Raw genomic sequence first — 17,010 nt, forward strand, 5'->3', positions numbered from 1 at the left:
ATTGTCTATATGTTATACTTACATTCAGAGCTACATTGACAGAATTTTTCACAGAAGTTTTGAGCCATGACACAAGGGCAGGAACTGTCACAAGGCTGTCGTGGGTGGTCACAGGGTTGGTAGTTGTAAACATGATTGGATGAACCATCTAGGAAGAACAACAAACAAAGGAGACAGTAATCTATCAAAACGAAAATACAGATTGCTCCATTTAGTTACAGAACAGAGGATGCTTTGCAATATTAAGATTTAAATTTAGATTACTAACCTTTTTTCAATTGTATTTTTCTACAGTGTGCAGCCCACAACCTGAAACAAATAGAATTGATCTTTAGATGGCTAAAAGAGTATAATACATAATAGTAAATAATGCCCACAATATTATCTATCTTGTTTCTTTCCAAACTGCTACCAAGTTGGCTAAGTGATAGTAAGTATTAAATTTCCAATGTTTGCTACTAAATGAAGCCATTTTCTACAAGAACTACAGTTACTCAAAACAAATGACAAAACACTTCCATTCTTATTCTAGAAGCACACAATGATCAGCTGAAAAGAAATACAGTACTTTTGCATTTTACAGATTAAGGAAACAAATTCAAAATATATTATAATACAACTACCAAACAGTAGAGAAAGGGAATAAAAATAAGCATTTATATAGACTGTAAAGCAAATGAGAAAGAAAGAAAAAGTTCACACTTATATTGCACCTTTCACTACCAAATTGTTTAATAGCCAATTAAGCTCTTTTAAAGTATAATCACTTACAAAGTCAGAAAGGTGGCAATTTGCAAATACCAAAATCCCCACTTTAAATAAAAGATAAAATGACCAGATAATTTGTTTTACGTTTTGTTTTGAGAGGTGGATATTAGCCAGCAAAGAGCCGCTGCTCTTCTTTTCAATATTGTCAGAGGATCGTTTAAGTCCGCAAGAGGGGGCCTGAGTTTAATGATTCATTTGAAAGAAAGCTGCAACAGGGCAGCACTCCCTTAATACAGCAGTGGGGTGTCAGCCTAGATATATACACAAATCTGTGAAGTAGAGTTTAAAACCACAACCTTCCTCCTCAAAAAACTAGAGCTTCCTATTGAGCCACACAAGTCTATACAGAATAATATAGAAATATTAAGCGTTTCTTTGATTTTACATTCACCAAATGTTTTGATGAACATTGATAACAATCAACTCACTGCAAATAATAGATGCAACAGCAATCACATAACAGAAATAAACAATTATAGTTCCAAAATGCTAAAAGAAGAGAATAATTGTAGCTAAAGGACAAACCAACTGTTTTGATGTAGCTTATTGAGATGTCAGTTTACAATCAAAGAGAAACCCTTGCAGTTAGGCCTCTCTCTGTCTGATGGGCTAAACCATGAAGTTATAAAACAAGGAGCACTGTGTCACATTTGACTCACCGTCTGTGACAACAGGTCCTGTTTAAAGGTTGGCCAATACTCAACGTTTAATGGGTTTGAGAACCAAGTCTTCCTCAGCCAGTGTAGGGTTATAAGGATTACGGTCACCTCCTGCGCTTGAATCTTGCAAATGATCCCAGCTATAAAAAGGAAACAGTGGGAATGACAATTTATTTGCATTGCCTTTTGCTGCGAGTTTGCAGCAGTTGCTTTGAAGCTTTCCAGTGAGATTAATCTGTGGATAATCACACATCACTTCAATTTTCTGTGCAACGGCCCACTGCTGAGGTAGCAGATACCTGCACACATGCCAAACATCTGCCCTTGACAGGAACAGTCAGCACTTATCAGCCTTTTGCACACATCTGGAAATGAACCAGCAGCACTCTTGAGTTACCACCACTTATCTCATTTCCTGTTGCTACTGATTTTGAATGCTGGTGCACAGTTGGGAACTACTCCAAAAACATGCAATCCCATCAGGGGACAGCAGCATTCAAATTTGAGACATTGTCATCAGAAATCCTTAAGATTGTTTAGTAAAGATTCCAATAATTTAGAGGAGGAGCAGAGGAAAGGCAGAGTGGTCTTTCCAGGTGGAGACTGTGGGCTGATGGAGGCTTTCAGCAGCAGCATTCAGCAAGTGGAAGCTACTGTATTGTCCTGACCATGCTCAAAATGAGTATGCCAATGTTAATTGAGTAACAGATGAGTAGAAAACAGAAACTGGGAAGGATGCAAGAAAGAGATAAAGCACTTGCATGAACCAAATCTAAATAGTGGAGTGAATCAGATTGAACAACATGGTGAGCAGCTGGAGGGAAAGAGTATCACTAATCAAGAGCAGCAACAGGATGGAAGCCAGAGATTGTTAATTGGGAGAATGCTCAAACATAACTCAAACACAGTATTTTTACTTTTCTTTCTTCTATATAAAAATGTAATTTCTTTTCAAAAACAGTGGAGGTTCTTGATTTTGAACACCATCGTCACCAATACGCCTTTTACACTTGACTACATGAAATTGTAAAAATAAAAGCAAATCAAGAGTGAGCACCACTGATGGGTGGTTATCAGCAGTTTTCACTTGCGGTCAGATTTTACATTTCAATTCAGTTGGCCCAGCTTTGGTAACATCAAATGAAAACAGAATGTGTGGATCCCAATAAAGAATATTAAGCTGGTCTTTCTGGATCTGTTGCATCAAAAACAGTTAGAGGAATTATTTATTTTAAAGCTGATGTTTCTAAGGTCAGATTAAATTACTTTGTATTTGATTTTATGAACTACGCATTGAGACATATTTTAAAATTCTCATGTTTCATGGATGGTCTTAATTGCATGTGACACACAGACAAAGTGCTGCAAAGATAAAGCAGGGATTTGGTAAGAATTAGCATTGGAACAGCCAGGTCCCAGTGCACTCGGGTGTCAAGAATACTGAACTAAGAACATACTTACCTATGCTTTCTCTTCTTTTTTCTAGGTGGTGTATCAGCATCCTCCGCAGGGACACGAGCCATGATATTAGATTCCTTTACTGCAAACTCATAGACCTAGACAAGACAAGACAACAACCAGCCTTTAAACATTTGATGGTGTAATAAATGGATCAGTACTTGATTCCTAAGAAATCTAAACCCACAAGCACCTGGACTAGTTTTACAGTTCAACTTATTACTTTAGGAAATATTAAATCAAAATCAACTTTGATTGGCTTACAATAGCACTCACAATAACTCTAAATTATCAATATTCTGGAATCCTTTCCTTCTTAGTTTTGAAATTTTATTTGCATTTCATGCTGAGTTTTGGATTCATTTCCTTTTCGGAGAGTTGCGACATTGATTGAACCTACATTTTTCACACTCGGTTGCAACATTACCCCTGGTGTAAGAATATAGGAAGGAGAACCTTTGACTCAAACAGGAATAGCATAAATATTTGCTTTAACTTTAAATTTTGAATATTTAAAAAAAAAAGTTTTAAAAAGGAATTTGAAGAATTTGTGCGCCTTTAAAGGAAACAATTATAAATTGTAAATAATAAACATTGTTCTACATGAACTTGAAGCAGTACAAACAGGATATTCAAACAATGAAGAAGAGAAGCTGAAAGTTGAGAAAATTCTGGAAAGAAGGACACTATTGTATGGAAGATTGTATGGAAGATTGGATGGACAGAACCCTGTTTGCCAGCAAGTGTTATATAGGCAGCTCGGCCGAAGTTCTCAAAGGAACATGACTGAAATGCAGTTTGAAAGAACTGTATGGCTGAAACTGGCACCACACAGGTGGAATGAAGTGTCTATTTCCATGACACACTGTTGCATCTTTTATTCCTATATAATTCATAATTTGTACTAACTGTGACTTTGCCGGTCAGTTTATTTTAATTTGCACTCATTCTTGAAATTATTAAAGGTGACAAAAAGTTCAATCTTGTCCAGTAATTGTTTTGATTGGGACGGTTAGATTAACTTGTTAAATTTTTTTTATGGATCCCCACAGGTACAGCCTACACGTATGAAACTCCAAATCAAATGGATTTTGCTTTTAAAAAACCAAATCTATTTTCAAATTTAAACAGGAAAATACAGGGAAGAGAAAGATTAGATATTTCCACTGGTTGAGGACTTTAGAACCAGGGTGAATGTTTTAAAAATTAGGATCAGACCATTCAGGCAAAATGTTAGGAAGCACCTTCTATACATTAGGGTGGCAGATGTTTGGAACAGTCTTCCACCAATGATATTGGATCAATTGTTAATTTTAAATCTGAGATAGCTCATTTTTGTTCAAAGGTATTAAAGGAGATGAGCCAAAGACAGGTATACGGAGTTAAGCCGCAGATCAGCTGTCATCTAATCGAATGGTGGAACAGGGTCAACACCACCTGTTCCAATGTCCTATGCTCCTAAATTTAGAAAACTCCAATTAGTGCAAGTGCACATAAAAATTCTGTAATTCAATAAGTAAACAAAATTGGAGAATAAGGACAGTGAACCATACTCCTTGGATAAAACCTTTTTTAAAAAATATTTTATGTTACCTATTTAAAGGGCTTTACTAACCTTTTGGGATCCTGTACATGACGAAAGGTAGCAAAACAAAATGTCTAGTTTGACTGACTTTCAAACAAATTGATTTTTTTACCTGTCCACATGTTTTGGTTCCCAATAACTTGGCTATGGCACAAAAGTTATTGTAGTAAGTGCCATGTAGAACTCTGAACAGTGAGGCCTCAGCTCCGCTCCACTCCACATCAGAAAGATCAGATGTCAGCTTCATCTTAACAGGGGTTTGACATCTGGAATTTGCCTCTGAATGAAACAACAGTTTTTACATTAAAGGTTTCAGAAAGAAAATTTAATGAATCAGATGAGAGAAAGATGTTTTAAAAGTTACGCAATAGTCATTGTCCATGCTGCCAATGGTTATCTGCGCCTGAGTGGATTTCCTCTGGTTTCCTCCAGTTGGCCATGGGAAATGCAGGTTTACAGAACCGGGGTGGGGGTTCGGAGTACAACACGAAGGGTCGGTGTGGAGTTGATGGACCTAACGGCCTCGTGCTGTAGAGATTTTATGATTCCATGTTCAACTGATAACTTATGGGATTCAAATATTAAGAAAGAGAAATAAGAGAAACTTAATTTTGTAAAAAAGGTTAATAACCCAAATTAACATCTTCAGGCACCCTGGCAAAGAAGGTCCTGTAACAGCTTTGTAACATGGAGGCCATCTGCTCATGTGTGGGCTGTGAAGACTATCTTTCGAGTTGGGAGCACACACTTCATATTGTTCCTTTACAAGCAAGGAATAATTTCTGTTTCTTCATTCTTTTTAAATATAAAAAGGTCAATCAAAATCAATTTTGCGCACCAGAAGAACTTGTGGTGTCATCCTTTTTATCCTCCTCATCTTTGTCATTTATTTCACCTCCAGTATCTGTCCCAGCCTCCCTGTCACTGTCTGTATCTTTAGACTCAGATTGGTTTATTGTTGGTGTACTTGGTCGGCTTGTGCTATTTGGGTGACGTCCTCTGCGACGGCCACCTGGACGTTTAGGTGGTGTTTTAATTCGTTCAGCTGTTAAGGCCACTGCAAAATCCTTAGCTCCATCCTGAAAACAAACATAACACAGAACACAGTTAAGTTGTTGCATCAATTTGAGGATGCCCAGTTTTAACATGATACTGCACTGATGATATGATGTCTTGGCCATGAAAAAAAAATCCAATGGCCATTCACAAATGGAAACTCAAAAAACAGGAATGGAGATTGCTCTCAAACCTTCATCCTGCAAGTTGTATCTTCAATTAAGACATCAAGATATGGCGTGGTGGGTGCAGTGGCTTGGTTAAAAACTGGGTCTAGGAAGGGAGCATTGAAATTAACCCTCTAGAGTACCTATTAGAGATCTATTTAATCACCTTAGTAAAGTTACAACTTCTGAAGTTGATTTGAAAAAAAAGACATTCAATTAATACCACAACACTACAAAATAACATACAGCCAGTCCTCCAGCAAGAACTTTTTAAATGAGTGAACATTAAAGGATATAATGCTGAAAAGATAGCTTGTAAACTGGACTACCAGAAGTGCACCAGACTTCAAGAGACAGAAGCAGGCACGGGAGCATTGGGATGGCGAGGGGCAGTGGAGGGGCCAGGATTGACAGGGAGATCAATGGGCAGACAATGAGACCAACACAAAAACAGAAGAAATATAAGAGACAGAGGTTTGTGGCAATCATTAATACAGATATGATCTCTTATGAGAACACACCCTGACACTCAAAGGAGCATAACCAAAAACAGTGTGGTAGGAGATTTTAACTTTCCAAACATAAACTGGACTGCCATAGTGTTAAGGGTTTAGAGTCATAGAGAAGTACAGCATGGAAACAGACCCTTCGGTCCAACTCGTCCATGCTGACCAGATATCCCAACCCAATCTAGTCCCACCTGCCAGCACCTGGCCCATCGCCCTCCAAGCCCTTCCTATCATATACCCATCCAAATGCCTTTTAAAATGTTGCAATTGTACCAGCCTCCACCACTTCCTCTGGCAGCTCATTCCAAATACGTACCACCCTCTGCTTGAAAAAGTTGCCCTTAGGTCTCTTTTATGTCTTGCCCCTCTCACCGTAGATGGAGAGGAGTTTGTTAACCATGCACAAGAAACTTTTCTGATTCAGTATGTGGATGTACCTAGGAGAGAAGGTGCAAAAAATTGACCTACTCTTGGGAAATAAGGTGACTGAAGTGCCAGTGGGGGAATCACTTTGGTGCAAGCAACCATAATTCTATAAGTTTTAAAATAATGATGGAAAAAGATAGACCAGATCTAAAAGTTGAGTTCTAAGCTGGAGAAAGAACTTCCAAAACCTGATTGGGGGCAGATGTTCGCAGGTAAAAGGTACAGCTGGAAAATGGGAAGCCTTCAGAAATGAGATAATGAGAGTACAGAGACAGTATATTCCTGTTAGGTCAAAAGGCAAGACTGGTAAATATAGAGAATGCTGGATGACTAAAGAAACAGGGTTTGGTTAAGAAAAAAGGAGGAAGCATAAGTCAGGTATAGACAGGATAGATGGAGTGAATCCTTAGCAGAGTACAGGGAAACCTCGAATATCCGGTTAAATCGATTAAATGCCTTTCCTCTGGGGCTCGTGTCCAGTCTCCTGTCCAGTCCGGGGCAGCCGGACTGGACACCAACAATAAGACTGCTGCTGCAGCTGCCTTTGTGGGGTAAGTCTCCAAACAGCGCGCGCGCCCACACACACACTTTTTACGCAACTTTTTGACAGGTTCCACCTCTGGCCTGTACAGGACAATGTTGGTCAGATTATCTGAGGAAGGGCAAAGTGTGGGTTTAGGGTATACTCCTCTGTAGAACACCAGGGAAAGTGTGGGGAGAGAGAGGGCGGGAGGTCAGTCATTTGAAGACAGTGCCTATTTAATCACTGTAAACAAAAGACACGATCACTGTTAGAAACACGTCTTTGATGTAATGTTTCTATCGGGACCTAGAGATCTTCTTCAGACAATCCAATTTTCGGATAATCAAGGTTCCACTGTATAAGGGCAGTAGGAGTATACTTGAGAGAGAAATCAGGAGGGCAAAAAGGGCACATGGGATAGCTTTGGCAAATTGAGTTAAGGAGAATCCAAAGGATTTTTACAAATACATTAAGGACAAAAGGGTAACATTGGAGAGAATAGGGCCCCTCAAAGATCAGCAAGGCGGCCTTTATGTGGAGCCACAGGATATGGGGGAAAAGTACTAAATGAGTATTTTGCATCAGTGTTTACTGTGGAAAAGGACATGGAAGATACAGAATGTAGGGAAATAGATGGTGAAATCTTGATAAGTGTCCATATTACAGAGGAAGTGGTGTATGTCTTGAAATGCATAAAAGTGGATAAATCCCCCAGGATCTGATCAACTGTAGTCTAGAACTCTGTGAGAAGCTAGGGAAGTGATTGCTGGGCCTCTTGCTGAGATATTTGTATCATTGATAGTCACAGTTGAGGTGCCGGAAGACTGGAGGTTGGCTAACATGGTGCCACTGTTTAAGAAAGATGGTAAGGACAAGCCAGGGAATTATAGACCAGTTAGTCTGACATTTGTGGTCGGCAAGTTGTTGGAATGAATGCTGAGAGATAGAATACATGTATTTAGAAAGGCAAGGACTGATTAGTCAACATGGCTTTGTGCATGGGAAATCATGTCTCACAAACTTGATTGAGTTTTTTGAAAAAGTAACCAAGAGTATTGATGAGGGCAGAGCAGTAGATATGATCTATATGAACTTCAGTAAGGCGTTCGAACAGGGAGACTGGTTAGCAAGGTTGGATCTCATGGAATATAGGGAAAACTAGAAAACAGAACTGGCTCAAAAGGTAGAAGACAGAGGTTGGTGGTAGAGGGTTGTTTTCCAGATTGGAGGCCTGTGAGCAGAGGAGTGCCACAAGGATCGGTGCTGGGTCCACTACTTTTCATCATTTATATGAATCATTTGGATGTGAGCATGAGGTGTAGTTAGTATTTTTGGAGATGACACCAAAATTGGAGGTGTAGTGGACAGCAAAGAAGTTTATCTCAAATTACAACAGGATCTTTATCAGATGAACCAATGGGTTGAGAAATGGGAGATGGAGTTAATTTAGATAAATGGGAGGTGCTGCATTTTGGGAAAGCAAATCTTAGCAGGACTTATACACTTGATAGTAAGGTCTTAGGGAGTGCTGCAGAGCAAATTGACCTCGGAGTGCATGTTCATATCTCCTTGAAAGTGGATTCACAGGTAGATAGGATAGTGAAGGTAGCGTTTGGTATGCTTTCCTTTATTGGTCAGAGTATGGAGTACAGGAATTGGAAGGTCATGTTGCGGCTGTACAGGATATTAGTTGGGCAACTTTTGAAATATACTGCGTGCAATTCTGCTCTCCTTCCTATTGGAAGGATGTTGTGAAACATGAAAGGGTTCAGAAAAGATTTACAAGGATGTTGACGAGATTGGAGGATTTGAGCTATAGGGAGAGGTTGAACATGCTAGGGCTATTTTCCCTGGAGCATTGAAGGCTGAGGGTTGACCTTATAGAGGTCTATAAAATCATGAGGGGCATGGATAGGGTAAATAGACAAGGTCTTTTCCCTGGGGTCCAGAACTAGAGAGCATAGGTTTAGGGTGAGAGGGGAAAGATATAAAAGAGACCTCGGGGCAACCTTTTCACGCAGATGGTGGTGCCTGTATGGAATGGGCTGCCAGAGGAAGTGGTGGAGGCTGGTACAATTGCAACATTTAAAAAGGCATCTGGACGGGTATATGAATAGGAAGGGTTTGGAGGAAGATGGGCCGTGTGCTGGCAGATGGGGCTAGATTGGCTCGGGATATCTGGTCAGCATGGACGAGTTGGACCGAAGGGTCTGTTTCCATGCTGTACTTCTCTATGATTCTAAGATACTGGCGCATAAGGAACAGTGTTATGATAAACAGTTCAGAGAACAGAAAAATGTTCTAAATTACAAACCTCAGTCAATTCACTACCCAAATAAAACCCTAAAATTAGCACGTACATGGAGATTTCAGAGTTCACCTACAATGCTAAAGAGTTGGAAAAATATCTTACCAGAAATAAACAGCAATCTGGCCCACACTGTTCAGTCTCCGCTCTGGTCTCAGGAGTTTTGCGTTTGTATGTATTAGGTGTTGCATGAAAAGCTGCATCAAAACAAAATTTAGCACCATGAATTTCTTGAGAAGTCTTAAAATTACCAGATTTAACCAAGTAATCAACATTTTCCAACAAAATAATGACATGAATAACAAACTTCTGCCTGTATTATATGAAAAGTTCAGATCTGAAAGACTAATCTGAATGAAGCAAAATCAGGTTAAATTTCCATTCATATGCAACTTCATCACAATTTACAACTGTTAGCAGACAAGTCCCTTTTATCAGAGCGCAAATCTCAACAACCAATTACTTAATTACTTTCTGCTACCCACCAAATTGACCAGAATGAACGAAGCTTCAAAGACAGGGGATACATTTTTAGGCAGAGGACAATGAACTTCAGAACAGCTCAAATAGGGGTAAATTAAAATGAGTAAATGGAATTAATTTAAATATTGTTGAAAAGACAATTGGCTAAAATCTTTCATCAGGCACTTAACAGGACAAGAATGCCCCAGTTTCAAATGATCACAAAAAGGTTGTATGACAGGAGACAGGAGAAAAAGGTTGATTGGCTGAGGTAACCAACAGGGAATTCTTGGCTCCACATGCTCCCATGCAATTCAAAAAAAGGTGCAAAGCTTGAAACTATTGCTTTCATTTGCAAAGAACAGGTCCCAAGTGACAAGTTTAACTGACTATGTTAAATTAGCTATTAGGTGAAAGTGAGGACAGCAGATGCTGGAGAACAGAGTCAAGATTAGAGTGGTGCTGGAAAAGCACAGGTCAGGCAGCATCCGAGGAGCAGGAAAATCAAGGTTTTGGGCAAAAGTCCAAAACATAGATTTTCCTGCTCCTCGGATGCTGCCTGACCTGCTCTGCTTTTCCAGCATCACTCTAATCTTAAAATTAGCTATTAGTGCATTCAGGATTGTTTCATAAGCACTGTGCAATCATAGAGTCACAACTAACAAATATTGTGTTTCGCGTTTTAAACTTTGGTTGGTTGAGCAATGGTCGCACTCGGTATATTAGAGTATCTGAAGGCTCATCAGTTTTTTTTTTCAGAAACAATGTTACCCAAGGACTCCCATCTCAAAGTCCATTCCCACAGCAATGTGAATCACAGGGGCCTCATATCCCGAAAGGCTAAATTAACCATTGATAAGATTCCTCTGTTCACCTCCAGCTCAAAATATATGGTACATAAAGCAGATCAATCTCTGATCAGCATTATAACTGCTAACATAGAAATAATTCATGCTTTAATTACATAATGCCCCAGCCATTCTTATTCGAATATTTTGAGAAAGCTACCTAAATTAGTTGTACATACAAGAATTACTTGTGTTAAGCATATAGGTCAGCTATGACAATTTCATACTCACGGTGTAGGAAACAGTCATATTTAAAGCAACGCCTACAGAACAGAGTATGGAAGGAGTGTAAGCTCTGTTCTCGTTGAACTGATCTAGCATTTGGTCCATCAATATTTGGTGTGCACTCTGGAGGTAGAGCTCCAGGAAGTTGTTGCTCTGTCAATTCTTTGTACCTTTAATAAACAAAATAAATCAGAAAAGTTCAGTACTCTGGCATACTTTTTATTCTCCTAATGGTATGCTCACTCAACATCAGGTTGACAGTATAATATTAAAATCAATGCAACAATCTCCACAAAATAGTTGAATGAGATAGTTCTCTTTGAGGATGAATATTAAATACATACACCAAAACAATATCGTAAATAATTGAGAGTCAGTGTACAAAGAATGAACAGTTACCTATTATTGTTAACATTTATCATTCAGGCATTCTTTGCCAGCTGGCAGGTTTAATTTTAATGTTTGAGTATGCATACTCCTATACTTTGATGCAACTTCTTTTGCCTTTTGATTATTTGATATTTTGTCTACCTCATGGAAAGTTTCCCATTTCCAAAACATTGACCAGGGTTTTTCTCCCCAGTACTCGCCAAATCCATTTTACATAGAAAGAGAAAAATCAGAGCAGGAGTAGGCCAACAGGCTGAGTCTGCTCCACTATTCAACATGATCATGGCTTTTCATCTTAGTCAGAATACTGTTCTTTATATCCTGTCACCTCATGCCTTTTGATCCCTTTAGTCCTAAGAACTATATCCAACTCCGTGAAAATTTCTTTTTTTTTTGGCCTCAACCACGTTGTGAATGACAATTCCACAGATTCACCGCTTTTGGATGATTTGCTTGGCATCTTTCTTGCTTAGCATCCTATCTTTGATTTTCATTAATTATCATTTTATATGTAAAGTGATAATCATTTTACATGATTAAACTGCATGCAATTGCGTTGTGGTCATTATTTACCTATTGGTCTGCTCTCATCAGTAATTGCTCTAATTCACTCCATCGCTATCATCTTTCCCTTCATTTGATTACAAGAAAGGTCCAGGATACATGTTTAAAAGTGCTTTGTATTTGGCAATATGTATGGCTTTCATTCCAGTTTATCATGGAGTAGGTAAAATGATTTACCGTTTGATTGTGCCTACTGAAACCAGAAAGGCTTACATTGTGCACGTGCAGAATTCTGTGCATATGCCCTTTGTGAAACACCCTACCAGCTAAAGAAAAATAATCAAGTGAAAAGAATAGACACTAGCAATCGGGACATTATTTTTGCCTTGTTGTGTCCAAATTGCTTGTTGGTTTCTTCTTTTAAAAACTAATTTAGTGGCTTGTAACAAACACCGAGAATTATAGTATTTCCCTTCCTCCTCTCCCAACCATCTTCAGTCTATTGAATTCAATGCTGTGCAAGCCCTCACAATCAAGCTAGTTAGTCCATCCTCTCAGATCCACAAATTAACAACCCCAAAATGTTGGAAGACACAGGGTTTAGAAAGAAGGAAGAATTAAAGTAGAGATACGAAGGGAATGGTATTGGGGAAATTGATGAGATCAAAGGCTGATAAATCTCCAAAGCCCTATAACATACATCCTAGAGTGTTTAAGAAAGTGGATAGAGAAAGACAGGATACATCTTGCAGGATTCTACAGATTCTGGAACTGTTCCTATGGATTGGCTCACAACTGAAATTAGGAAAGGTTTTAATGCACCCATATGGTCAATGGTAACCCTTCATGACGCTTGACACCATTCAGGACAAGGTGTCTCCTAAACCTTTACATCACAACACCCCATTGCAGTATGGATACAGAACTGGCTAATAGGCAGGAAACTGCGAATGCAGAAAGGTTTTCTTTCAGGTTGGTAAGACTTACAGGAAAGTTGATGTATCATAGCCAAATTTGCAAGACAATACAAAAATTGGCAGAGACAGGTTGTGAAAGGGATACAAGCGGTCCAGAGACATATTGATAGGTTAATTAAGTGGACAAAATGTTGGCAAATGGCGTACAATGTGGGAAAAGCTGTTCATTTTGGAAGGGAAAACAAAACAAAACAAACAGTATGTTACTTAAATGGAGGAAAGCTGCAACACAGACTTGGGGGTCCTTATGCATGAAACACAAAGTTAACACGTTCAGCAGGTAGTCAGGAAGTTAATGGAACACTGATCTTTATTTCAAGGGACTTGGAAGGTCTTGTTTCTCCTCATGCGAAGGTCTTTGAAATTCCTTACCAAAGAGCTGTGGGACAGCGCGTTTGTGTATATTTAAGGGTAATATACCTTTTTAATCAGTTGGAGAAGTCAAGGGCTATGGATAAGGTCAGGAAAATGGACGAAAAGAATGCCCGATTAGCCACAATCCTATTGAATGCCAGTATAGATGAGGGGCTGAACAGATAACTTTTGTCCTAAGATGATAAGACTACAAGAAATAGCAACAGAAGTAGCTCACTTCACTGGGACTCTATCCACTGTTTTCACCACAAGCACACAGAAGTGTGCACCACCTATAACTAGTTATTAGTTACCTACAATAACTAATCAAGCTCTTCCAACAGCATCTCCACTAAAACGATCCTGCGATATTGTGCCGAGTGTAGAACAGGCTTCCAACCACCATCCTTTGTACTCATGCAACTAACCACTGATAAGAATTCCTGATTCTTTAATTTGCCAGAATTCCTAAATGCAATACTTGGTGAAATTTTGCTCAAATATTAAAAGCTATTTTCAACTTGCTTCTGGCATTCAACCATTTCTCCCACATTTTGAGAAAGGTTGTAATAAGATTCCTAGATCAATAGCTAGCAGACTGAAGTCCTGCTTAACAGCGCTATCAATGACAGCTTCCATTGTATTATTGAGAATAGATTAAGGGTAAAACTGATCTTGCCCTACCTTTTAGTAAACAAGGATATACCAGACCAATTTTCTGCATTACTTGGCAAATGTTAATATTCCAGTAGAAGAGCTTAGCTGATGTTAATGCTGGTTGTGGAACACAAAAACTTTACTACCACAGCAGAGTTTTTGTCAGGTCCTACAATCTTTACTACATCAATTTTGGCAGCTATTTTGCTATCTCTCGGATTAAACTGAATTGGTCTAAAACTGCATCTGCAGCACTCGAGGCCATAGGTAAAACTGTCTCCCCTCTCACAGCACTTCCAGGTGAAGATATTGCAAACACTTTAGCTTCCTCTTCTACACAGACAGGTTAGGCTCAAGAATCAAGTTGGAGGATATTTGTGAAGTATGATTCTCAGGACCACTGTTTATTTGCCCAATATTGCTCATGACAGAAATGAGGATGCAGAGCATAACTGTTCACGATTATGGGATCACTTAATGCCAATGTCTTGGGTCATCTACTTAACAGGCATGTAATCCTGTGTTGTTCCTCATATGGTAAAACTCAAATGTACGAACAAGTTTACTTTTTTATACTGCTTTATATTAAGAGAAAACATATTTAGTTTCATTGTACAATTGCTTTTATGGGCTTGGCATTAAGAGTTCTGAAGGCCTGTTTGCTTACATGCATTTTAGTAAGGTTAGTACTTTAAACAAAAAGGACCCGATAAAAGCCAAATAAGTGCATAACAAGTATGGTGAAGCAGCAGGAAATTTCTTCTACACATTTCATTTTCGGTGTATACTGTTCCACTGTTTTGACTATAAACAGATTTTAAAGACTCAATAATTCAGGTACTTTACAGAAACGATGAAGTTAAATCGACACAAGGCAGCCACTTTTAAACTACCCATTCACTTTAAGAAACAACACAGTATGCCAGCAAGTGAATATGATCTATGCAAACTCAATTATATAATTTCCAACTAAACACCCTAAAGTACTTACTTTTCCTTCAGTTCATCTGGTGTACCTTTATCCGGGAACATTGATGAAATTGCTTCAAATATTTTGTCACAAGGCTTTTTCTTCCCTTCATCACATTCTTTAACTATGGTCAAAAAGGAACCAATAGTTATCATTATAATGTTTCCCATCTACAAAGATTTATATACGGTGAGTAACACAGTTTGTAATTTGAGACCATAGTCATATTGTTTACAGTAAATCTACTGTTGCCACGCACTGGGGTGATCTACAAACTGCAGACTTTTATAGCTTGTTTAGCCCCATTTCTCTTTGCCCCTCTCAGTGCTCCAATTTAACTAACAGCAAGGCTTTAGTTTTGAGACACAACAGTCATTTTATTACACAACTGTTGCTGAAGGCTACCAAGTAAAACATAAACATTATTAGATTAACTAGAGATGCAAATAAAATAAGATTAGAACACCGTTGTAATCCTGTTACTTCTTAACAAATTTCTTTCTGAAGTGAATGGTGGTGAAATTGAAATTTAGCAGACACAGTTAAAGATTTCTCCTGCAGATGGACTGAATGGGTTCTGGAGGGAGTGAAGACTCTATATTCACTTTTGTGGCTCTGCAGATTGTGACCCTTGGTAACCTGGTTCAATACAATAGTCATTAGATGATATGGCCTTTTTCCCCTCTCCCTATTGGGAACCGTCTCTCTGACACAGTCTCACAGAATGTTCGGTCAGAGTCAGAGATTGGCCCAACTTGCCCATGCCAATCAAATATCCTAGATAAATCTAGTTCCATTTACCAGCATGTTGCCCATATCCGTCTAAACCCTTCCTATTCATATACTCATCCTGGTGCCTTTTAAATGCTGTAATTTTGCCTCCGCCAGCTCAATCCATACAAGCACCACCCTCTGCATGAAAGTGTTACAGCCATGCCTTCTAATTTTGAAGCTCCCCACCCTGGGGAAAAGACTTTGTCTATTTACCCTATCCATGCCCCTCTTGATTTTATAAACCTCTATAAAGGCCACCCCTCAGCCTCAAACGCTCCATGGAAAATAGCTCCAGCATATTCAGCCTCTCCCTGTAGCTCAAAATCTTCAACCCTGGCAACATCCTTCTAAATTTTTTTTAACACTTTCAAGTTTCACAACATCGTTCCTATAGCAGGAAGACAAGAATTGCACATAGTATTCCAAAAATGGCCTTATTAATGTCCTGTACAACTGCAAACAGAATTACCCATAAATCTGATGAAGTTTCAAAATAAAATTATCAACGTGAGCTTTCATTAATTCCAAGTTTCGGGCCTTTGAGAAGGCACTCAAAATTAAGACTATTTCCCATTGTTCTCCCTCCACCCACGATTTGAGTCAAGCATGAGAAAAGAAATCACCTTTATCTTTAAATTCCCAGATGTCTGTTGCTTTTTTATTAAAATGATCACATGCTAATGTTTAGAACAAACAGATCTAATCTTCCAACATTTAATAATATGGATTGTTGTCAAAGGGAAGATTAAGTTTGTTTCTTTCTCCTCCCGTATCCAAATACAGCTCCTCAAAAATCAGCAAACTTTATAGGAAAAATGCTTCAAGTCAAGTATCCTTCAGCCTCAAACCTGCTTCCCAAAATTAAATTTCAAATATGATTACCTATTGACCAACTTTATATAAAATGGTGCCACAGTAAATTATGAAATTTGAACTCCGGAATTAAGAGTCTAATGATAATGAAACTGTTGTCAATTGTTGTAAAAACCTATCTGGTTCACGAATACCCTTCAAGGAAGGAAATCTGTCATCCTTACCTGATCTGGCCTACATGAGACTCCAGATACACAGCAATGTGGTTGATTTTTAACTCCTCTGTGGCAATCAGGGGTGGGCCTGGCTATTGTTGCCCACATCCCTTGAATGAATGGGAAAATGCAGCCATTTCAATGAATCAAGAAACCAGAGACAGTCTGATCCATCCCCTTCCCATTTATGGATTATTAAAAAGGTTGAAATTTGCTCTCAGTACAGCAATGTACAAATCAAATACATAAATGATCAAATACATATGATCACACAGCTCTGATCAGCAAGATTACAAAATTTCTCAAATCCATTTACCTCTTCAATTGTCAGTCAAATAATCTTACTCACATTGCAACAAATC

At 38.6% G+C, this 17,010-nt stretch overlaps 1 protein-coding gene across 1 annotated transcript in view; it reads right to left on the reverse strand.

Annotated features, from left to right (window-relative positions):
• Positions 1–17,010, reverse strand: part of ezh2 (enhancer of zeste 2 polycomb repressive complex 2 subunit) — a 53,551-nt gene that overhangs the window by 14,432 nt on the left and 22,109 nt on the right. The window contains exons 6-13 of the mRNA XM_043691006.1: positions 14,868–14,970; positions 11,001–11,164; positions 9,565–9,656; positions 5,309–5,549; positions 4,583–4,749; positions 2,889–2,983; positions 269–309; positions 23–148 (exon numbers count right to left, since the gene is read on the reverse strand). Of these exons, the coding sequence (XP_043546941.1) occupies positions 23–148; positions 269–309; positions 2,889–2,983; positions 4,583–4,749; positions 5,309–5,549; positions 9,565–9,656; positions 11,001–11,164; positions 14,868–14,970 (1,029 nt within the window). The remainder of the gene's footprint in view (positions 1–22; positions 149–268; positions 310–2,888; positions 2,984–4,582; positions 4,750–5,308; positions 5,550–9,564; positions 9,657–11,000; positions 11,165–14,867; positions 14,971–17,010) is intronic.

Source organism: Chiloscyllium plagiosum, chromosome 5 (genome assembly GCF_004010195.1).
Source record: "Chiloscyllium plagiosum isolate BGI_BamShark_2017 chromosome 5, ASM401019v2, whole genome shotgun sequence".
Classification (NCBI taxonomy): Eukaryota; Metazoa; Chordata; class Chondrichthyes; order Orectolobiformes; family Hemiscylliidae; genus Chiloscyllium; species Chiloscyllium plagiosum.